This window comes from Canis aureus, chromosome 9 (assembly GCF_053574225.1).
Source record: "Canis aureus isolate CA01 chromosome 9, VMU_Caureus_v.1.0, whole genome shotgun sequence".
Lineage (NCBI taxonomy): Eukaryota > Metazoa > Chordata > Mammalia > Carnivora > Canidae > Canis > Canis aureus.
The window spans coordinates 41,912,326-41,937,143 of record NC_135619.1 but is presented as its reverse complement, the minus strand read 5'-3'; the positions used below and the strand labels follow the sequence as shown (position 1 = coordinate 41,937,143).

At 38.2% G+C, this 24,818-nt stretch overlaps 1 protein-coding gene across 6 annotated transcripts in view; it reads right to left on the bottom strand.

Annotated features, from left to right (window-relative positions):
- SYNE2 (spectrin repeat containing nuclear envelope protein 2) overlaps positions 1-24,818 on the bottom strand; it is a 320,213-nt gene that overhangs the window by 62,536 nt on the left and 232,859 nt on the right. For all 6 annotated transcript variants that reach the window (XM_077909580.1, XM_077909581.1, XM_077909582.1 and 3 more), the window contains 18 exons: positions 24,039-24,167; positions 23,187-23,308; positions 22,895-23,036; positions 21,360-21,491; positions 19,602-19,754; positions 19,269-19,478; positions 17,968-18,069; positions 16,908-17,027; positions 16,566-16,766; positions 15,097-15,270; positions 13,504-13,635; positions 9,700-9,896; positions 8,642-8,774; positions 7,488-7,670; positions 6,925-7,071; positions 5,110-5,286; positions 3,150-3,305; positions 1,431-1,583 (listed from right to left, as the gene is read on the bottom strand). In XM_077909580.1, the coding sequence (XP_077765706.1) occupies positions 1,431-1,583; positions 3,150-3,305; positions 5,110-5,286; positions 6,925-7,071; positions 7,488-7,670; positions 8,642-8,774; positions 9,700-9,896; positions 13,504-13,635; positions 15,097-15,270; positions 16,566-16,766; positions 16,908-17,027; positions 17,968-18,069; positions 19,269-19,478; positions 19,602-19,754; positions 21,360-21,491; positions 22,895-23,036; positions 23,187-23,308; positions 24,039-24,167 (2,763 nt within the window). The remainder of the gene's footprint in view (positions 1-1,430; positions 1,584-3,149; positions 3,306-5,109; positions 5,287-6,924; positions 7,072-7,487; positions 7,671-8,641; positions 8,775-9,699; positions 9,897-13,503; positions 13,636-15,096; positions 15,271-16,565; positions 16,767-16,907; positions 17,028-17,967; positions 18,070-19,268; positions 19,479-19,601; positions 19,755-21,359; positions 21,492-22,894; positions 23,037-23,186; positions 23,309-24,038; positions 24,168-24,818) is intronic.

Sequence of the window (24,818 nt, the reverse complement as noted above, 5' to 3'; positions counted from 1 at the left end):
TTTATTGCTTGTGCTTTTGGTGTCATATCTAAGAAACTATTGCCTAATCCCGTCATGGAGATTCAGGCCTAGGTTTTCTTCTAAGAGTTTTGTAGTTGTAGCACTATCTTTGATCCATTTAATTTTTATATATGGTGCGAAGGTAGAGGTTCATCTTCATTCTTTTGAATGTGGATATACAGCTCTTCTAGTACCATTCTTTGGAAAGACTATCCCCCGACCTTGGAACTGTCTTGGCATCCTTATCTAAAATTAGTTGACTATAATGTGAGGGTTTATTTCTGGGCTCTTAATTCTATCCAATTTATCTACATGTCTATCTTCTATGGTAGTACCACCTGCATGTTTTTTTTTTTTTTTACTTTCATTAACTCAAGCTTTTTTACCTCAACATTTTAATTATAATTCATTGTGTTGTGACTATCTGTTCAAGTATATTTCCTCTAGTAGCCTGTGAGTTCTTTGAGGGTAGGGCCCACTTATTTTTTTGTTAATCTTTGTACTATGGGCAGTGAGCATAGTGCCTCATAGAAGATATGTTTAACAAACAACTTACACAAGATACGTGAAGCTCGTCTCTATTTTCCTGCCTAAGTTATGGGGCAGAAATGAGGCTGAGAGTCACCTATGCATTTCACTCATACAGGTTATTCCCAATTCCTTCTTGGAACAAATGGTCAAAAGCAGATTTTAGTAGATAACAAATATATCCATAATAAGGACCTCTACGAAGTATGGACACACCTCTATAATTGGCTATTTATAGTTTATAGTTTTCTATAGTATTTATAGTTTCCCCCTCCGTTTGTGGGGCACTGTCAAAGCTGTAACATCTAGAGATGCCTGTTTTTGGTTTTTTGGTGCTCTACTCCTGGAAGGGCTAAATGCAGACTTTAACGTGTCTTTCATAAAATGACCAGACGTCTTCTACACTCTTTCTCTTTACTTTCTCCTCACCACATGCTATGCTTCTTTACTGCCTCTGGAGTTCTTTATATGCTGACCATGCTTCTAGCTTAATAGAGGCTATAGGAGACAGGATCACTCTCTCCCTGAGTCACCTCCTTGGACGTGCTTTTCCTTAGCTGCTCCTGTGTATCTGGTTAGGAAATGGTACCAGATGCTCTGTTGGGTTGGAGGGTGGAGACATTTCTGTCTGTGAATACATTAGACAAAACAAAGATAACCAAATGGATTTCTAGCCTGCCAATGGTTTTAGAATTGCTGGCTCTACTGCTAATTATCCAGTGCAAACAAAACAAAACAAAATAAAACATGGGATTTGAAATGCTTTTCCCTACTTCAGTATTTCTCTGAGCAATTTCTCAGTTTTCAGCATGGCATGAGTTTCTGTGATTACACAACAACAGAGAAAGATGAAAGAATATATGAAGAGAAATAGTATACTTCAAATGAGTTCTATCTAGTACCTGGTTGATAACACTGCTCCTTTTTTGAAATAATCCATCAATTCTGGATGCTGTGTCTTCTAATAGTGGCATTGTCCCACTCTCCGAAGTCAAGTAACTTTGTCTCAACTCATCCAGGGCTTTGGATTTAATTGCAAGTTGATTTTCTATATCCTGGAAGGGCAAGAGGGAAAGGTTTTCATATGTACAATATTATAGAGCAATAAGATATAAGAGACAGGTTATTGACTTTTTCAAGTAAAAATGCCATTAGAGTACATAATTAAATAACATGACACCTAAAGACATTTTAATGGCAATATATTCAATTCAATTTTTGTAATTATTACAGTATGAGTTCTTACAATAATTTCAATTATTACTTGGATCATCTAGATTTTAGAAGAGTCTAGATATATGTATATATTGTGGTATAGTGGAAAGAATCCAGGAGATCTGGTCTCCATTCCATGTCTGCCTGGTACTGGCTGTCTGACCAGACATTAAGTCATTAAACCTCCAAGCCTCCCATTTCCTCATCTGGAAATAGTGATGGCACCGTATGCTGTGGCTAGTTTAGAACTCAAGTGAAACCGGGGTGGTCTGTGGGGGATGGTGCAGCATGGACCCATGAAGTGTAGGCTTCCGGTCAGGAGGTATATTGATTCTGAGGTGGCTGTAAGAATTCTAAATGGAAACGGCTAGTGGGTACTTAGAAATAGGGCAGGATGGCTTGCAAAGATCTCTTATAATGAGTGCTGCTTACACACCATGCCCAGTACTCTTCTTTCTTTTTTTTTTTTTTAATTTTTATTTATTTATGATAGGCACACAGTGAGAGAGAGAGAGGCAGAGACACAGGCAGAGGGAGAAGCAGGCTCCATGCACCGGGAGCCCGACGTGGGTTTCGATCCTGGGTCTCCAGGATCATGCCCTGGGCCAAAGGCAGGCGCCAAACCGCTGCGCCACCCAGGGATCCCCCCAGTACTCTTCTGTAACCTTCTCAGTAGAACTGGGGTGTGAGCTGGCCTTACAGCCCCAATGGGGAGTGCAGCCATGCTCTCATGCAGTAGGTGCAGAAGCAGCCTAACCTGTGCCATGTAGCTATAGGGACAGCTGAAGTGTTTTCAATAGGGAGTGACACAATCAGGGTGGTACTCGAGGAGGATTAATCTACAGTTGGGTGAGGGTATCTCCAAGGCTAAGTGACCTGGCAAATGAAAACTGAACAAAACAAAGGGCATGGCCAATAGTTTTCAGCTCGAATGTGATTTAGGCAGTCGTTGCAAGGGACAAGTGGCCCTTTCAGAACACATCATGTAGTAGGTAACAGAAAATCATTTTCCTCTGAAGAAGCAGAATGAAATACTAATAATGGAAACCTTAGAATAATTTTGTAAATATTGGGTAAGTTCATAAAAAAACACAAAAATCAGAAAACATCAAATCAAAATTTCCTTTGAATGTTTTCTTTCAGGAGTAACAGTCAAGTCTTAAGAACAACAATAACTGAAAAGACCTTGTTCTTCTTGTCATAAAAAAAAGAGCACTTTGTAATTTTGTAGAATCCATGGATGATTATCTACTTTACATAACAAAGTAAGTAACTGGGGGTTTGGAAGAGACCCTCAGAAAGTACAGCTACTTGCCCTACTCCTTGGGGCAGAAGCAGCGACTAAACAACACGGCCATGTAACCAGCCTGACCCTGCGTGGGGACAGGAACCATGTGCCTACTCACCTGACAATCCAGGAGCATCTTCTGCACTGAGATCACACTTCCAGGTTTTTGTAAAGTTTTCAGTCTTTCCTCCTGCGCCTCCATCCAGTTGTTCAAAATCTGTATTTTGTTTTCATTCTCACTGATACTTTCCAAAAGTTGTTCTAAATGTTGTATCTGTAAGTTATAAATAAGAAAATAAAACTTTATTTTATATATTTTTAAAGGTTTTATTTATTTATTTGACAGAGAGAGCACAAGTACAGAGAGTGGCAGGCAGAGGGAGAGGGAGAAGCAGGCTCCTCACTGAGCAGGGGGCCTGAGGAGGGGCTCCTTCCCAGGACTCTGGGACCATGACCTGAGCCGAAGGCAGACACTTAACCAACTGAGCCACCCAGGTGCCCTTAAACCTTTATTTTAAACCACATGCTTTAAAATGTAAATGTCATGACAGTTACTTTTAAGAAAATAATTTTGTTTCTTCTCAGATTCCTTAATATTTAGCATAAGATTTCCCAATAACTTTTGGAATAAAGATTCACAAATTAGGAAACAGAATTAAAATCCCCTTTAACATATGAAATGAAAGCTAACCTAAGAAAGCTGGCTGTTTTGGAGTTCCATAATACTTATCTGAAATAAAATCCTGTTGCTAACATTCAATATTTTTCCATTGCATTACCTATTGATATACCTATATAGCTCTTTTAAGAAAACTTTCTTTCCTGAGATATTTTCCATTAGAGTGGCTTAGAAATTAAGTCAATATAAAAAATATCACAAATAATCAATTTAATAAAATAATGACTGTTTTTAGTGTCTGTAATTCTTCTCATTTCTATGCTCATGATTTTTATTAGGTTACAATCAGAGTACCTGTAAAGTTTTATGTGCCTTTTCCAATATATCAGTCATAGGCACTTGCTCGGCTGGTTGACATAGGCCTCACATTAATTTAAAAGGCTGCCCAATATTTTATCAAATGGACACAGTATAATTTGATCAATTATTCCTCTATAGTTGGAAATGAAGGCATTTTGTGTTTTATCAGTATAAATAATGTTGAATTGAACACTTTGTGTGAATATTTTTTCATTTTTTGAAGGGCTATCGATTTAAGATAAATGTGTAAGAGGTGGCACGGCTAGGTTAAGAAATAAGGTGATTATTCTAGTTCTTGAAATTTTCTGAATTTTTCTTTCCAAAAAATATGTAAGCCATTATCTACATATGAATGGGATAGCTTTAGTTTTTATCTTTTCTCACTAAATTTTCTAATTTAGTATTTACTAATATTATAAATAATAGTATATTAGAAATATAGTGTTAATAATGTTTATTTTGAATGCCTGATAGTTAAAGTTGGAATCTTTCCATGCTGATTTGCTAATTATAAATTTTCTTTTATAAATTCTCTGTTCATGTTCTTTGTCCATTCATGCACTTGAATCTTAATTGTATAAACCCATTTGTATGCATTCTTTACACATAAAGAAATCAACCAATTGTTACTATTATATATAAGTACTGAATATTTCTCTACGAATAAGTTTTCTTAATATTTTCAGGGTCATGGAATGAAAATCTACCAAAAGGCCACATACATTTTTCTTCCTTTTCATAATCTTTTCAATGCTGTAATAGCTTTGCCACTTTTGAACATTTACTTTCATAGAAAATGTCAAAATCTCCGACCAGTTAGTAGTCTCACATAATACTTGACAACTTCTTAAATAAAGTTTCTCCTCTTCACTTGCCTAACTCAATTTCCCACTCAGAAATCTCAAAGAAATAAGAATTTCTTCATATTCTCTTATAGGTACCAGTGGAGAATGCCAGAACACATGATTTATAAAAGGGCTATAAAGGAGAGGATTATTAGGCTAAACTGTAAATTAACCATGTGAATGTCTTCTCAAATTTTTCAGAAAGTGGTATTTTGCAAAGGCCAAATCACACAAAGTGTGACACATGAGCACACCTTTCTATTTAGTGTTCCATGTACCCGGTGCCATTGGCGGTTCATCTCTCCCAGGTGCTCTGCAAACTCTGTTCTCTCATAGCGCTTACTTTCTACATCACAGGTGCTTAACTGAAGTAATGACTGGTTCACAAAGTCAACGATCCATTGTTTATAGTCCATTTCCATTCTGAACTCCTAAAACAAACAAACAAAGTTAAACAACCAAAACCAAAGTGGGTTGACTCAGATTCCCCCTCTGGTTCCTGCTAGGGAACACCAAACTCCCATTCATTCATTAATCAAGGGGCACCTGTCTGGAGTTACTTTCTGCCCTTCCCCCAGCCCCTCTGAATGTCTGCTTTGAGTAGAGTAGAGTCTCTTGGAGAATTCCACATGCTTAGGAACAGAGACTCGCTGCCTTCAAATAGACTGAAAAGTCAAAGGGGAGATATCATGTATGGTAGCTATATCATCTGAATCAAGTTCAGGATGCAGGGATTGACAAAGGGTCCCTGCAAGTGGCTTCCTGAGAGCTACACTGGACTTCAGAGCCACCCTGCAGTCTTGTGGAAATGAGGATGGGGAGTCTCTAGTTAAGACGCTCCCAGAAAACCCAGGACATCAAGGGACTTTGCCTGTTTAGGTCACTTCACTGTTCCTCTAGGAACAATCTAGGCCTTCAGGTTTGGAGAACTTTAAGTTCTAGAGCAATCCTAAAAACACCCCAGGCCAGGCAACCATGTTTCTGTCAAGCCTTGTTGGGCTTATCCTGGGAAGTTCGAATACCTCTCTGGAGGCGTCAGGGAGAAAACCATTTGGTATGTGCTAGGTTACTAGAACTTATAAGAATACATATACTTGGACCCTCCAAAGATTCTACTACTCACTGAAGTGAGGATGTGCTAACATATAGAAATAAAATCCTTGCTAATATGCTTTGACCAAGGTATTCACCCTCTGTCTATCAAGAGGCTCGATCCATCAGAACTGTGAGGTCTTTGAAAACAATGACCAGAGTCTTCATTTATCTCCTGTGTTCCTAGTGGCAAACTTGCCTGGCACATGATAAATGCTTGTGTGTGGCTTGTTCAGTGTTAGTTAAATCTACATGAAATCAAATATCATGGGGAAAGCCACATTCATATCTATTTGTAGAAGGCTATCAACTTTTCCTTACGCATTCCCTTACACAAAGAACATTTACCAAATATCTACTGGATGTCAGGTATTGGGCTAGGTATACACTATTTCGGGCAGGTGAAGGATAGCCCCTGCTCTCAAGAAGCTAAGCCCAGGTGGGAAGATAGGCAAGTAAGCAAATAATTACAGCACCATGGAGATACCTAATCTCAGAGAATAAACTCATCTGGCAGGGAGAGTCGGGAGTAGATTTCTAAATCAGGAGATACTTGAGCAGACTCTTGGAAGATGACAAAGAGCATTTCTACAGCTAGGGGTGGGGCACTAGAATTCCAGACTGAAGGAGCAGTACGCACAAAAGCACGAGTGGTGAGAATACCAGACACAGTTGGTTCATGTGCTTTCGGCACAGTCTAGGGTCTTGGTGGAGATGAAAAGATGAGGCCAATGAGGGGCCAGAGCCACTAAAAGCTTGGATTCTGTCCTATGGTGATTGATGGAAACTACCAAAGGAAACCAGGCAGAAGAAGAACAAGTATACTAACTTCTGCCTAAAATCACCAAACACCCCACTCCTTGCCTCTGGAATTGTTTTTTCTAAATCACATCCTACATGTCTCTTTGTTCTGTATTTCCCTTCCGACCGACTTGTCTTCTTATTTAATGAAAAGGCTTCTGGCTCTATTTGATTACCTTGTACTTCTGAAGAAGACTTTTCACTTGAGATGCAGAACTCAGTGAGCACTCAGAGTCTTCATCTGAAGTTTGATGTTCCACATTGTTCATCCAGCTAATCATTTCCATGATTGCTTTACGAGATGGCAATTTCTCCATCTGAAGCTGCAAGGACAAAATGATTTCCATTTAATTACCTGCCGTTGACAAAATGAATCAGGGCATCCACTAGAGATGATACCTGGTTTGATAAAAGGTCTTGCTACATAATTATGCAGGTGACTCACAAAAACAAACCCAGCATTCAAGCTTAGAATAAGTGACCCCAAAACAATGACAATGACCTTCACATAAACTAACACAGTGATGCAGATAAACTGGGAAATAAAGTAATTAAGCCTGATTTCTCTGTTAAGAAAGATCCTACTAGAGGAGAGTCCAGTAATTAAGACCTATATTCAGTGGTGCCAGAGAAAAATAGGTAGTGTCAATGAAAATTATTGAGTCAGAGAAATAATTTTAAAGGAGTTGTGAGCTAACAAGTGAATGCTAATTCGAATGCTGCATCTTTAAATACCTACCTGGTGAAGTTTTTCTTGAATATCTGGAAGCTGAGTTATGAGCATTGTCCATTTTTGTTCAAACTGTGCTAAAGAAGCTCTCAGCGTGGCCGTATCGGCTTCTTTCAGATGAAGAAGCTGGCTCCCGGTACTTACAACTGCGGTCTTCAAGGAGGACTTGTCATCAAGTTCCTTTGAAAACTCCTAGAGGTAGCAGTTGGATCATTTAGAAATGTTAAAAACTTGAAAACAGCAAAGAATACCAAAGAGTCAGAATTAACTGGTTAGAGTCCAAAACTAAATCACTGAACTCAATGCAAGTCACAAATGTTTGTATGTGTATCTATGTGTGTATGTTCATAAGTACATGTGTGCACACACATGCTCCTGCATACACACACACACACACACACACACACAGATACCTTTTTTTTACTAAGTGTCAGGCACTGTTCCAGGCAGTAGATAGATGGTGGGGAACAAAAGATAGGATTCCTGTCCCTTAAGTGGCTTAATATTTAAAAAAAAATAAACGAATCATTTCAACTTTAAGAGAAACAGCACACAAAGTTCATGCTAAATAAACTAAATGCAAGTAATTTTTAACTAAAATATTTGAAATCTTTCCTTTGTATTTATAGGTGTTTTCAAGTATATTTTAAAATATTTACATTTTAACACCAAAATGAGTGATCATTGGCATAGAATATGAAATTGTAGAGAAAAGAATATGGGAAGGAATAAATTTATATTACAAAAGTAATTCCTTTTTTTTAAAAGAAAAATCTCAAAACAATAGAACATTTTAGGAGAAATATCAGTTCTGTATGAAAATTTAAAACCATGTATTTATTAACTTTAACATTTATGAGTTAATAATTCTGTTAAGTTTTTTACTGGAGGGGGGGAACAGGGAGTTAATTTCCTGCATTTATAAAGCATACCCCGTGTTAGAGGAAGTTTTAAATTTATGTATATATTGTAGGGTCAATTAAAAACCTGCTTTATCATTATTCTAAATATATAAATGACCAGTATAAACAGATAGCTCTACTATTAGCCCAAGTCTTATCCCTTACCCACAAATGATTATGGGCACTATTACTATTGACCATGGTCATTTCCCCCTGGTATTTCTGACAATAATTATCTGAGTATTTTCTATTATAACTCACAAAAAAGTTGTTTATGTTGCTTCTGATTGTATCCAAGTCCTGAGACACATTGAGGGATTGTTCCTTCCAGTAATTCAGAGTTTGCTGAGAAGATTCCAACCATTTGGTTAACTGATCCGAATCTCTGTTATAACTAACAGGAGCAAAGTGAGAGAGAAAGAAAATTAGAAATGTACTCTTTGGAGGATATTCATCATCGGCATATTTTCTTCTCATTTTACTATATGTTTTCCTGTGTTGAACAGCTCTATTATTCAGAAAATCACGATTTTTTTAGGATTATACTCTGTTTTATCCCACTCCAAATCTGATGCTCCTGGTGTCTTCTATGACTCACTTATAACTAATCTAGAACAAAATGGGCATTTTAAAAATCTAAAACATTTTCTCATTACAGTCATGCAAAAAACCCATTGGTAAGGACAGCAATTATTTTTATTCACTAAATATTCTCAACAGATTTGTTTATAGTAAAAATATAACCAGCATTTGTAAAAGTTATATACTAGTAAACTGTTGTTGACTAGATACTAACATATTTATTGGAGGTGAAGGAAAATATGTAAGCAATGCTACTCCTCTTATAACTTTTAAACTTCTTTAGGTTAGAGAGTTCCCTACGAGGTAGGGATGAAGAGATTCAAATGTTCCATGTTCTCTACCTTCCTCAAGGGGTTCAAAATTAGATCCAGTAAACAAAATTCTCTGAAGAGCTCTGAAGTCTTTTTCAAACTATTCTGTTAAAATTAATATTTTTTAATTTAAAAACTTCGAGAATAGAAAAAAGCACTATCACAGGATACACGTTAACGTGTATAATTTTATAACATAATTCCTAGTTTTCATAGAACTGATTACATATTATCCTGAGTATAGCAAACTAATCTTAGAGACCCGAGATCCCATTTAGCCCAGAAAAGGGACCCAAGTGCTTTAGATTGTTGACGAAAAACCTTACAATAGGGACACCACATGTAAAAACTGGTTGATCACAGGATCCCTCTGAGGTCTTTCTCCACATGGAAATCTGAGCACAATCCATTCCCAAGAAAACATACCTGAGCAGATGCTTGAGAAGTGTTTGTAGTCTGTGTAGTTCATGGTCAATTTTTTTGTTTAGGGCCAGCCACTGCTCTTCTAGCTTTGTAATCTGGCCCTCTAGTTCGGGACAGCTCACAGATGCCACCAGCTGTTTGCCTTCATTCAGAGTTTGGTAAAGCCGGGCATGCTTTTCATCAATGTTTCTTTTTATTTGCTTAAAAAAAAAGTCACAGAATGAGTTATTTAAAATGAACCCCCTCAATGTATTCACAATATTTCATCAAAAGCCTACAGTAGAGGCTACTGAAGAAAGAGTAACACTCTCTTAACCCTCAAGGAGTCTTGGAGTATGGCTGAAGAAACATGATTTTTGTTTTATTGATTATTTTTCATAATGAGAGTGTCCGACTAATGCATTTCTATGGCACATTTCTCCCATTCTATAGACTTATAAACAGAAAACAAAAATTCATGGCTTTAGACTTGATAGTGAATTCATCTACCTGAAAGCAAAAAGTAAGCTGGCAGTCTACAGGGCACATTGAGCTGTGGATAAGTTTTGTGTGACCTGGCAATTATTTTGAAAATCAGGAAATTTTACATAGAAATCAGGATTTCCTGTGACTCTGAGAAAACTGGAAGATCAAGCAACCTGGGTCTGTACTCACATGGCAAGACAGGCTGGAATTGGGCAGCCACGCCTCCTTGAGAAGCGCTTATTCTCTTTGACACTCAGATGGCAGTCCCTACCAGCCCTTTGACTGTAGACCCAGTCAGCGTCCGTATTTCTGTTCTCCTGCCTGGCCCCTGTAAGCACTTTACATTGCAACTAGGTTTGAAGGGGATAAGAAGGGGCACCTAGGTGGCTCAGTGGTTGAGCATCTGCCTTTGGCTCAGGGCAAGATCCTGGAGACCTGGGATGGAGTCCCACGTCGGGCTCCCTGCATGGAGCCTGCTTCTCCCTTTGCCTGTGTCTCTCATGACTAAATAAATAAAATCTTTAAAAAAAATGAGGGGAAAAAGAAGACATTTCTTTATCATCCCTTAGGTCCAGAGTAGGGAAAAATTCATTTCTAGAGTCTTCTCAGTGGAAGGATTCATAAGGGAGAGAGGAAGAGGACTTTAGAAGAGTAAATTAAAACAGTACATCACTAATCTAGCTTCATGAGAAGAAAAGAAAATCTTTAAAACTGCAATACGATGACCCCCTGAAGAGAACTCTGTCTAAAAGGAATTACCCTCTACTGCTAGGTTCAACTAATGACACTTAACCTGACAGCTATTTAAATTTAAGCTGAAAAAATAAATTCTGATCAAAATACAACCTTTCCTATTTTCTAATTACTTAATCCTTTTAAAAAGTATTAAAGAATTTTACTTCTATTGCCCTTTCCACCATTCCTATCTGAACTATCTGAACTTCTCTTTCCATTTGATCTTGTAGGTGCAAATAAAATTTCCCTTTCCACCATTCCTATCTGAACTATCTGAACTTCTCTTTCCACCATTCCTATCTGAACTATCTGAACTTCTCTTTCCACCATTCCTATCTGAACTATCTGAACTTCTCTTTCCACTTGATCTTGTAGGTGCAAATAAAATTTCCCATATGCATTTAAAAAAAGTCCTGGGAACCTGGCTGGCTCAGTCAGAAGAGCACATGACTCCCGATCTTGGGGGCATAAGTTTGAGCCCCACATTGGGTGTAGAGATTACTCAAAAAATAAGATTTTTTTTTGGTAAGATTTTATATATTTATTTGAGAGAGAGAGACAGATAGTGACAGAGATAGTGAGAGAGAGCACAAGCGGGGAGGAGAGGGAGAAACAGGCTCCCCGCTCAGGGCTTGATCCTAGGACTCTGGCTGGGATCATGACCTGAACCGAAGGCACACGCCCAACCAACTGAGCACCCCAGGGATCCCCTCAAAAAATGAAATCTTAAGGGATCCCTGGGTGGCGCAGCGGTTTAGCACCTGCCTTTGGCCCAGGGCGTGATCCTGGAGACCCGGGATCGAATCCCACGTCGGGCTCCTGGTGCATGGAGCCTGCTTCTCCCTCTGCCTATGTCTCTGCCTCTCTCTCTCTCTCTCTGTGTGTGACTATCATAAATAAATAAAAATTAAAAAAAAAACTTAAAAAATGAAATCTTAAAAAAAAAGAGTTCTAATTTTCTAAGCCTTCAGTGTAAGACACTTCATCTTTAGAGTATCTCTGAGAAGTTTTAGCTACACTATTTTATACACAGAAATCAGACTGCAATGGGTACTTAACCTATAATGTGCAGAACCAGCATTTAACAAGGTTTGATCAACCCCAGAGGCCACACAGACACTATGTTCCATGACCTACAGATGTCCACTGATCAAAATACACACAAATCTCTCCATGACACAGAGGACTGAGACTGATCAAATGCACTAAAGAAATCTGTAGGTGAGGTGGGCTTTACAAGATGTCTGCCTTTTAAAGTTGGCAAATTTATTTAAAAGCCTTAGAACAATTATTTCATATTTTAAATGTCAAATTTACAGAGTCACAGTTGCACTTTAATGGACATGATCACTTTTGGGGAAATAATCAGGTTTCTAGGAGGTGGGCTAGTACAAACAGCTCCTTAACATAATGAGGTTTAAAATGCAATTTTCCATTGCATTCTCTTAGCTGTTCAGAGCGTACTTCTGCATCCGTAAGCTAACAAAGAATTAAGCAGCAGCTTCCTGCCCCCAGAAGATTCAGATTTATCTTAGAGCTATGCTCAATATAATAAGATGGCAAAGAGATCAATTGTACCGTTCCAGGCATCTAGACAGCATGACTATAGCATCATTGCCCCTGGAAAATGTTCCTTCTAGGAGCTTAAATGCTTCTGAGGAATGGCAGGGTCCTGCCAAGTATTTCATGCTTTCATTTTCCATGCCAGAGCCTACTCAGGCAACAAATCTGCTTTTGAAGTTTTGAAGTTGACATTTGATAACCACCTCCAGCCGCAGAGCTCTGATGCTGACTACATATTTGAAAGTTGTAACTAAGTATTTTAAGCTTTTTGTTGAGAAGACTTAAAACTAATTTTTATCCTGCTGGTCATGATCTCAATGCCACTTGAAAGCCATTTTAAGGTTCTTTCTTTTCTATAGCATCAAACTTTGAGACTGTGATGATAATACTACTAAATGTTGCAAAGAAAAATTTTGTTTGAGGCCTTTGTATAATGCTGGTGACAGGTAACAGAGTATTACCTGTCTCACAGGCTACATCCAAACAGAGCCTCACTGAAATAAGAAAACCAAACATAGGTTTGGTGGCCCATGGTGTAAAAAGTTCTTTCTGGGATGCTGAGGTGGCTCAGACGTTAAACACCTACCTTCAGCTTAGGTCATGATCCCAGGGTCCTGGGATCGAGTCCCAATGGGGCCCCTTGCTCAGTGGGGAGCCTGCTTCTCTTCTGCCTGCCATTCCCCCTGCTTGTGCTCTCATTTCCATACCCACCAACATCCACCTCCTGAGACAGGGAAACTAGCCTGATTACCGACATTCTACAGGTAAAGAAACAGAGACTGAGAGACAGAAAGGTGACATAAATGACAGATGAGAGCCAGGACTCAAATCCAGGACCTTGACCGCAACATAAGACTTGTGGCTACGCAGAGCAGCCCAAAATTCAAACCTGCAGGTTCCCTGAATACACCTAATAGTGAGTTGTGTGATGAACTTCAATTCAAACTATTTACCTTCAAAGATGGGCAATTTAGTCAAAGCAAAGAAAAACAAAGTGCTATGGATGGTGTGTGCCTCTGATGGATTCAACAGGAGCAAAATTACCTGGTAAAATGAAATCCTTTCCACTAATCTTTCCTCTGTCTCTTCCACCAAACTCACGGAGGGCAATGTTGATACCAGAATTTCCAGATCCTTTTCGAGAGATGTATAGTTTTCATCAAATTCTTCCCATTTCTAGAGAATCAAGAACATAAAATCAGTGGGAGCCCTCTTCCAGAATGACAAAATTAATCATAAGACTAAAAATGAACTCTGAGACCATAGAAAGTTAAAGCACCAATGGAAAGCAATTCCATTGTCATTGTGGAGAGTGTTTTGAACTATCTAGTTGGCAGTAGTGTTTTATGCTTGTCTCATCAAATCGAGTAGGGACTAATATGATTAAGTTAAAGGGATACTCAGCATACACACCTCTGTGGAGAGTTCAGAGCCGGAAGAGAACCATCCTCTTACTCAGAAAAGGGGCTAACTTTTAAAGCCTTTCTCAGTAGAGGCTCCTGTTAGGTTCCTTCTGCCCTCCCTGCTCCAACCCCCAGTCCACTGAACATTACCAAATTGTGCTATAAGTGCATAATTCCCCTGTTGGAGGAATGTGGGTTTTCACTTCATCAAGGAAGTACTATTTCCTTACTAGGAATTCTTTAGCCCGAGTCTTGCCTTGTTCCAGGTCTCTCTGTGTCTATAGAATCCCACCACTAGGGGCACCTGGCTGGCTCAGTGGTTGAGCTTCTGCCTTCAGCTCAGGTCATTATCCTGGGGTCCTGGGATCGAGTCCTGCCTGCATCAGGCTCCCCAAGGGGAGCCTGCTTCTCCCTCTGCTTATATATGTCTCTGCCTCTGTGTATCTCATGAATAAACAAAATCTTAAAAAAGAAAATCCCACCACTAGGATCTCAGCACACTACAGAACTGACTTACAGACACTAAAAATTATCTGTTGGAAAAATAACCCCCTTATTAATTCTCTTATCTACTGAAGTAGTGGCTATTAGGGGCACTCTTTGGGTTTAGAAGGGCTCTTCTCTTCTTTTAATACCATGAAATATTAATATAAATATCAATTTGACAAGCTAACCAGAAAATTAATTTCATTAAGCATAAAATAAGATCATCACATTATAAAGCTGCATATTTCCTTGCTTTTTGATTATTTCCTTTAAGTGCTAATATCCACTGTGTTTAAGTTAAAAGTGAAAACCTTAAAACTGAGAAGGAACTTTTTGCAAACTGAATTTTTTTTCTTTGAATTGGGATAAGACGATCAGGAGTCCACTTCAGCAACAGAATATCTGGGCCTGTCCTCTTCAGGGAAGTACCGTTTCTGAACCACTGACTATTTCCTGCAAATGACCTCATTGAGGATCTTAAAGTGCCCTCAAGTTTGTTTATTTGCACACAAACCTAGAAGGTGGAAAGATGCTGTGCTGTTCCCTAATTTACAGATGAGAAATCTCAGCAAATATTTCACTCGGGGAGTAGCAGTGAGAGCTAAAACATGCTTCCACATTCCTCAGTGTTGGCTCCCAATCAACAACTGCTAATGATAAAAAGATGCTTCTGGATACCTGGAAGGCAGTGGTCAAAAATCCGGAATTCCAGGCTTAAGTACAAAGTTTATGTAAACCAAATAAATACCTGTAGCAAACTCTGCAGCTTTATTCCACACTGGTGTGACCTTTCCTCCAGTGATTTAATCTCTTTTATTTGTTCTGCCCAGAATGTTTCTTTCTTTTGCAGTAAAGAAGGAAGCATTTTGTTGGAATATGTTTGGATCAACAGCATGTCAGCAACAAGTTTCTGGAAAAAAAGCTGTAAAATGGACAAGGTTTTAATATTTATTTATTTCCATACTGTGAAAACTTATAAACCAAGTTACTTCCACTTTTTATACAGTTATCTTTGCTTTTTAATCCCAACTCCCAGGACAGCCATGTAGTCAAACATAAGAGGAAAGAAAAAGAAAATTGACTGCATTCCTCTTAGTCTTTAACACTACAGGCATTTTAACAAATCATAATGAAAAATCATTCTAAGAAAACATTTTCCACAGAACAGTCCATGTAAAACGGCAAATATTATCAATTTCAATTTCTAGTGAGATCTTTGTAGATCGGTGACTCTGAGTTTTAAGAAACTTTACAGAAATATAGATACATGGCTGATTTATTTCAAGACCATAAAATGAATGGATAGATGTGTGAGCCTGGAGAAGTCCACACATGGAACAGCTAGAGGTTCCCATAGCCTGGCCTGATTTTCTACTCAGTAAAATGGCTAAATAAAGGGAATTTGTTGACAGGGTCTATTGGGATCCTGGGACATAAAAGCTCTGAGAATAACACTTTTAGAACCTTTACACAGGAAGGCTTTCCTTCACATGTTCATCCTCCATTTATAGTCAGCTGCCCCTTCTAATTGTAGGAACTTGATATAGAAATCCCTTCTCCTATTTCCTTGAAAAGGATACATAGAAGATTTAGAATAACATCCAGCATAGGTCCCGACACACTATAGATATTCATAATATTCTCTCCTTTTCCCCAGGTCTACTCATCACAAGCCTAGACTTCTGCTTGTTATAGGTAGGAACTATCTTACACATTGTTTTACATCAGCACTTAAATTACTCTAGGTCTTTAGTTGGTGATCATGAGGTTTTTGTTTAATAAAATGAATGGAAAATGAAAGATTTATTGTAGCATTACACTAGTTATATATTCATGTATTGAGGTATAGATATTTCTTATGGTCTCAGTTCTCAGGAAAGCCTTTCCTAATCTCCTGAATTCAATTTCCCCTCTTAAATGCTCTGAAAGCATGTATTTCAATTTTAATTTTAAATGTTTGAAGGACTCCTTCATAAATGTGTCTTTTTCAACTGAAAGCTCCATGAATGTTAAGAAACTGTCTGTTTCACTCATAATCATATTCTTAGAGGTTAGCAGGGTTCCTGGTATATTGTGAACCCTCTAATTGATGTTTGTTAAAACAATGAATGAATGAATGAACAATGTATATTTCACCAAGGAAGAAAATGGATATTCTCAGTTTAAGTCAGAAAGACTTAAAGTCTATGAAAACGTAAACTGACCCATGTGTCTTACCTTGTGATTTTGTATTTGAGCCTGTAAGGCAGCTTTACTTTTGGCCTGTTGTAAGTGGTCATGAGCAAGCTTTTCCTTTCCAATATCCACTAGTTCCACCATGCCTCTCAACAGAGCATTTTCCTGCCTTTCAGTGATGCAAGGGCTGCTGAGTTCTGTGGACCTGGCTCTCAGGATTCCCCACATACTGTCAAGTACATCCTGAAAAGAAAAAGCATTTTTATCTAATCATGAAAATAATCCAAATAGAGAATGAATCTAAACTCTCTTCATGGAAGAAGAAAGTCTTACTCCTTATAATCAGAGTAATTCTCTGATAGAATGTTTTCTGCTCAAACATACCTCTAACTTGTAAACCTCTTGCAATAAAGCATATGGTAAATGAAGCCTCTCCCCTTCGTCTCTTAGTTTTGCCACTCGGCTCTCAGAGTTCTGCAGCTCCACTGTATATGCATCGGCTTTCTAAAGTAAGAGATGATGCAAAACAGTAAAATCCTTTAATAAATCAGAGAGGTGCGTAGATTCATTTTAAAAGAATTAAACAGTACAGAAAAACATGTAGGGAAAAGTGAAAGTCCCACTTCTCCTCTCTCACTTCCACCTTCTGCCAAAGAGCCGCATTGACAGTCTGGTCCCAACCTGTATGAAGCATGTCCCAGTAGAGGTACACCTGCACATCCTTACACTCACTGCACAAATCAATCTGCCCTGTAGTCTGCATCCTCACCTAGCAGTTTGTTGGCTGCTCTTCTAATCAGTACAAAACACCTGACTCCTTTTAATCAGACACATGGTATGCCATCCTAAGGCCACCTACTGTTTTTGTAACAGTCTGATTTAAATGGTCTTTGGGCTACTTAAGGGTTTTAATTCAAGCAGTGCTACTAGGTCCATTCTTGAATGTTTATATACATATTTATCTCTTTGCACTTGTCTTCCTTAGGATAAGCATTAAATCCAACCCCTAGAGCAGTGTCTGAATATAGTAGGTCTTCAATGAATACTTGAATAAATGAATGAAGCGAAACTGCTGTGGGTGGAAGAGCATTTACACGTGGAATTCTGATTTATATATAATCAAATGATCCAAAGACTCTGGACAAATCACCAGCCCTTCTGAGAGAAGGAGGGTTTCCTTTCCCAGCACCATCACTGATGCTGCACAGACTTACATTTTTGCCCCATTGATAGGTAACAGTGGTCTTGTGTTGGTTTAATTTACTCTTCATAAAGAAAGAACTACTTACAAATTATTTTTAAAGGTCAACATAAATAGTTTTCACCTTTATTTATTTATAGAGCCTTGCCACTGCTCACAAAGGGAAGTGGTTCAGAAGCACAGCTTCTGCACAAAACTCTTTAGTCCAAGGTTAGATCAGTTTAATCATTTTGATTTGATTACCTGAAGCTGTTCATCAATACTCTGGCCACTAATTTCATTCAAAGACTGTTGTAAAGATGTTTTGTTCTTAATAAGTTGATCGTATAATCGCTTTATTTCATTCTGTATAAGAAGATAAATCCAGGAAACAGTGAGAACGTCATTTAGGCCTTCAATATCTTTTCTTAAAATTTACTTGTCCTTTAATATTTGTGCCAGCAGAAATTTCAAACACATACCAAAATAGAGGCATCTCTATGTCACCATCACCTGGCTTTAACAATTATTGACCTGTGGCCAGACATCTCTGCTCTGTACTCCCCTGAGCTTTCTTGACTATACTTAGTCTACTTCCCCTCAGATTATTTTGAAACAGATCACAGATATATTATCAGTGTAAGTTTCAGTATGTATCTTTAAAAGATAAAGATTTTTCCCTTTAAAAATACTACAGATCAACAATAATTCCTTAGTACTATTAACTGGCAGAATGGGTTCACATTTCTCTAATTGCATATAATTTTTCTTTTTGGTTTGTTTGAATTGGAATCTAAATGAGGTCCAATAGGTTGCAATGGACTAATAGCGGGTTAAGTCTCTTGTAATTGGCAGGTTCCCCAAGCATCTCTCTTTTTTTGTTTCTGGGATTTGGGGTGGGATGGTGGAAAAACAACATCTTTTATTCTACACAGCTTCCCACCATCTGCGTTTGGCTGACTGTCCCCCTGCAGCGCTGCCTAACATGCTCTTCTTCCGTTGAGTCTATTTTGCTTTGACTCTAGAGGTTTGATCAGATTGAGGTTTGCTTTTATGGGCAAGATTCCTTCATAAGTGGTGTTGTATTTTTCTCTTGTTAGGAAACTATAAAATTGTCTGTCTGCTTCAAGTCTCTCCTCCAATCTGCAGTAGACAAGAGCCGGATAAATCTACCTGAAACACAGTTCCTCTTTCGCTCAAAACCTTTAATGGCTCCCTATTACCTAGAAATCCTCCCCTATAACCCTTCACCAATGGCTAAATATAACACAGGAAAGAAACAGTGTGTTAGCTCAACCTAATTAATTCACACAGCAACTTTGGGAAGGACCTCGCTTTCAAAGGGTCTCCAACCATGTGCGGCAGGATTAACCTAAAAAACCCTCACAAAAAAAATAAAATAAAATAAATTAGTTAAAAAAAAAAAAAAAAACCCTCACAGAAAGAATGTCTCACTCAAGCCTTTCCTCAGCAATCCTTATTCACAAATGCCACCAAGAACAATGGAATTAGTGGAAATTAACCTAAATCAAAGCTCAAGAAGGCCAAGCACTGAGCCCCCGTACCTGATAACTGCGGTTATAGTCGAGGCCAGCTTTCAGGGACTTGCTTCGAGAGGCAGCTGCGATCTGGGTATGCTCCAGGTAGACTTGGAGGTTATTAAAACACTCAAGAAACAGGCTGGTGTTCCTCTCAGGCCAAGTCATGGCTTTCACAAGATCATCCTTCTTGTCACCCATAGCTAAGTAAAGTTTTTTTAACTCAAGAGCCAGTGTCTGCAAAGAGGAGAGAAAGAAAGATACAATGAAGGGACTCTGGCCTTCAGAGGCTTCAGCTCGGGCTTAAATGGTGGGCTGCTGAGAAATGGCCACCACATGGACTTGCTGGAAACTCCCCACCTCATAGTGTGCCTGCTGAGCACAGACATCCTCTCTGGAGAGCCCAGGTGTCTGCAGCATCTCCTCCACACTGCCAAGGCACTGACTGAGGGTCAGGAATAGCTCAAATAATTTTGTATTCAAATTTATGTATGTGTCTTCTGTCATGTTTTCCTGAGTCAAGAGAAAAAAAGAAAAAAGAAAAAAAAATTAGGATTCCTTGTCTTCCCAAGCCTCAATTTTCCCTGGTTTCTGTTATAGTTTACAATTTATGGTTCACTTCTTCTTTTTTTTTTTTTTTTGGTTCACTTCTTTATAACTGGTTGTTTAGAACACTTTATGAACCAAGTAGAAGAATAAATAGATACAATTAAGATGTTAACTCTGAGAAAAAGAAGTTTAAGAAACTCAATGTTAGGCAGTGAGTTGACTATATTGAAATGGAATTAAAAGGTAAACCACTAGATGAAGGACTTCCTTATGGAGCCATCCAGGTGGAAGTGTGGTCCCAAGTAAAGCATATTGTCCCCTTCACACTACTCCCTGCCTCCCACAGTTTAATGTAGGAGAAAGTGGGTTAATGAAATCAAGTAAAGCCTGGAGAAGGAAAAGAAGTCAAGACATTTGAAGGGGTTGATCAGAAAGAGGTTTAGTATCTTAAAGATAGGAATAGTAGGCACAGCATGGTGATTATAGATAATAATACTGTACTGTATATCGGAAAGTTGTTAAGAGAGTAGATCTTAAAAGTTCTCATCACAAGAAAAAAATTTTTATAACTCTATGTGGTGATGGAGTTTGGACTTATTATGGCAATCATTTCACAGTACATGCAAATATCCATTCATTATGGTATACACTTGAAACTAATACCATGTTATATATCAGTTATAGCTCAATAAAAAAAGATAGGGATGGGCTATGGAGCAGGGGATAGTTAGAAGTGTCATTTATGAGCTGATTGTGAGAAAGAAGGCCCCCTTAAATGTAGAACTCCAAGTGGAGGAGGGAGCACCTAGGTTCGTACAAATGTGCCCTGGTTAGTTTGGAAGCCACAGATCTCTTATGTTTTAGCATAAGCTGTTGAAACCACATCTTTTTCTTTACCTCAAATTCTTGACCAGCTATAAGTAATTTAGAAGCATGCCAAAGCTGTAATTAGCCGAATTTGGGCTCTGATTCCTATTGTCTGCTCTGGTAGACTCCTAACATTACCCAGCATACCATCTTGGCATTAAATCTACTTAAGGTTAGAAATCTTGTCAATACTCCCCTCCTTCCTCACCCTTCCAATCACAGGGGACCACTGCAGATAATACTAATCAACAACGATCCTTGTTGGGGTGCCTGGGTGGCACAGTTGGTGAAGCATACACTTGATTTCAGCTCAGGTCATGATCTCCTGGGATCGAGGTCTATGTTGGGCTCCATGCTCAGCATGGAGTCTACTTGTCCCTTTACCTTTGCTCCCCTTCCCCTACCCCTACTCTCTCTAATAAATAAATCTTTAAAAAACAAAACAAAACAAAAAAATAATGATCTTTGTCCCTGCCAACCCTAGATGTGGGTTCAGAAGCCTTTGCACATGGTGCTCTAGGCAGCCACTACGAAATTCACCAGAGTTGGCAAATGAGATAAATTCTATTTGCAATTCTAAGACCTATTCCATTATGTATTCTACTATTTATTCAGTAAAGACAATTATGACTAATTCACAATGTCACATTTCCTTCTTTTTTGATACTGCAATGAGGAAAATTTGTAACGTGTTATTGCTACCTGAGTCTGCAGATTATTTGCATCTTGACGCAGGTCTTCAAGTTGTGTGGTATATGTTTTCAGTTCTTCAGTTGTTGGGTATCTAAAGTTATACATGCTCACATTGGGTAGAACACTCATATTTGTGGCAACCTATATGAAAAAAGGGAAGCCTTATTATAATTTGAGATCCTGGTAATGTTAATGTAAAATAGCAAAAATGCCTTCATGTGTTAATGTGTTACCTTCTTGGTGTTTTTGCTATCGTGTCACTTGTCATAAACATAGTTAAATTTTAAATATTGTAAACAGCTTTGAAGGGTCATGAAAAGCTTTATTTAGACATCTGCAGGTCCCTTTAATATCAAAATGAGGGAAAATAAGCCATAACTTGAAAAATAGAGTAAAATCACTAATCCTTCAATTTAGTAGCAATACCATTTATGTTATGAGGCTAGCTATTTTGCTTCTCATTTATTGGTACGTCCCTGGTATATAACCAAATCTTAGAATAGACACAGTCACCTCCAGGGGCAGATTTGCATCTTGCATCTTGATTTGTTACTGGAAAACTAAGTAAGTAGTAAAAATTCACTGTGACTTCAGATGAGAGAAAGATTCAGAGTTAATCCCTTTTTCAAATTGTAAAACTAGTAAATATAAAGCAACCAGGTGAGGTGGTATCTGACTCTGCTTGGAGAAAAGAACTCCTGTTGGAAAGAGAACAATATACATGCTACGGTGTGTATGACAAGGAGAAACCAAGACGAAAGCCCTATCAATGAGTTTAATTCAACATTAATAGGTCAAATAAGGTCCTTGGCAGAGTAAAGCTGAAAAGTTTCCACCAGACTGGAGAACTGGGATCAAGTGAGAATTTGCCCAGGCAGGTTGAGTACAAAGCTGAAGGCAAAAGCTTGACTGTTCTGCGCAATAGTGCTATTCTGCTCATGGGCTCCTTGTTGAGACAGAAATCCTGCAGTAGCTGGGACAGTATGAATAAAACCTGTAATGGCAATAATAGAGTGTGTTGGTGGAATACAGGTACCATTGGAACAGGGGCTGGCACACCACAGATTCCTAATAATCTTTTGATGAATGAATGAATGAACACTAATATTGCATTGTATCACTTTTAAACTGTTTTTGTAAACATTTATTATTCATTCCGAATTTATTCATTCAACATATCAAAACTGAGACTTGATAGTGTTTCAGGTACTGTGCCAGGCACTCAAATGTGAGCCAGGCAGACATGGTCTTTCTTCCCATATTGCCTAACGGGGAATACAGACAAGTAAACAGGCTCCCAGTATTTTAAGAGCTGTGATTAGGGAAGCCCATGGTGCCACAGAAGCACAAAGGCATGGCACTTACTGCAGATTTCCAGGAGGGCAAAAAAGCGTCAAATGAAAAACCCACTTGGCATCTTCGCTTCCTGAAAATAAACTACTACATAATACAGAACATATATATGTCTTTAATGAATGTTTGTGGCATTTTCAAAGATAAACATGTTTATGTATTATTTACATTGTGTGCAGGCACACACTGACCTGAGGCTGCACCTGCTTGGGTGGTGGTAGCCCGATTTTTGATGAGAGTTCATGATGTAAATATTGCCACTTATCCCCACTTTCGTCCTGGGTTGACAAGACTGAGCCTGGAGCATCGTTTTCAAGGCTGGATGCCCTCATGCTGTTAAGGGAAAAGAAAAAGTGCACAGAATAATCCACATACAAAAATTGTATCACATTCAGACAATGTTTTATGAGTGATTTAAAAAGAAATGCTCTAAATTCTCCCAACCAATAACTGCTGAATGTCCAACTCTAAAAATGTTTTTACCTTTCAGTTGATTTCTGAGTTACATTTTCATCAGGTTGGCAATATGGTGGCCACATTTTCTTGGCATTAAAGTCTATGAATTTGATGAAATCTTTCTGTTCCATTGGTTTTAACTCCAGAACCTATAATTGAGTGAGATTCAAATGGTCCAGTCAAAGTTTTCAACTAGTAGCCAATGGTTGCTTCTGTTAATTTTGAACCACTTTCTAAATTATTATTTACTATTTCCCTTTCCTGCTTGCTTGTTCCTACTAACTTTTATTTCTCAAAAATCTACTTAAAACATTCACACAATGACCAAATATATATACAATATATATCACACATATGGAAAATCCCCCGAAATTTGCCAACACATTTTGAAACAATAGGGAAAGAGGTGTTAAAGAGGTAAGTTCACCGGAAGGTATCTGCTTAGTTTGAAATAAGTTGCAAATTAATAAAGTAGCAGTTAGATCGTCCTCACCTGAAGAAGAAAGCAAAGCAGCTTCTACAGCAAATGCTCAACACTCAGGGAGCACCTGTCCATCACACTGTCCATCCAGTCCCGTAAAAAAAAATACCCTAATGGCAGTTCGGTACTTGGTTCAAAAGAATATTGCATGTAGAAAGCTTTTTTTTTTTTTTTTTTTTTTTAAGATTTTATTCATTTATTCATGAGAGACACAGAGAGAGAGGTAGAGACACAGACAGAGGGAGAAGCAGGCTCCCCCTGGGGAGCCCGATGCGGGGCTTGATTCCAGGACTCTGGGATCACACCCTGAGCCAAAGGCAGACACTCAACCACTGAGCCACCCAGGTGCCCCAGAAAGCTTTATAGTTATCCTTATGTCTGTTAAGGGCTGCAATTACCTGTTGCTGCTGGAAATCTTTTTGTTTGCCGAACTGTGGCCTTTCAATTACAATCGATTCGAATTCAGAAAGGTTATCTGCTTGGAGATCATTTGGATGCTCTGAAGGTTTCTTTAGAGTAGTAGAATGCTGCAAAAAAATTTGTAATGGCAGACTCTTAAAAAAATGACCTACTTTAGTTCCATTCTAATAATGAGATTACATAATGGAAAAGTTTTATATAAAGTAAGTGATTGTATTATTTTCTGTAATTATATACTATGATTTCACATACTTATTTCAAAACAACTGAAAAAACCATTACATTTAGTGATGTGGTCATCCTATTTCCTCAGTGTAATTCATCCAATGAATTACTAAAAGCCATATGCATTGCTTTTCTGTTTTAAGAACAAAGTGAAAAAACAAAAAAGCAAAACAAACAAACAAAAAAACCCAAACAAATCAAAAAGAGACACAGTTTTATGCTTATGAATTTAGATTTCCCTTATGCCCAAAACATTTTAAAAAGAGAGAACATATGAGAATGAATAGGGGAACCGCAGAGCCTATGTATCTGCTGCCAATCTTATTTCTGTGAACGTAAGTCCTCTGTGGAGGAACCACCATCTCCCAAGTATAGATGCAAATCTCATACAGTAAGACCCTACTCATAGAGGCGTATTTGTATTTATAAACACAGAACATTTTTAAAAGTCACAAGAACACTTTAACTGTATGGTACTTTGATCAGTATATATATTTGTAAATGTATAACAAAAAGGACCCTGGAAATAGGTT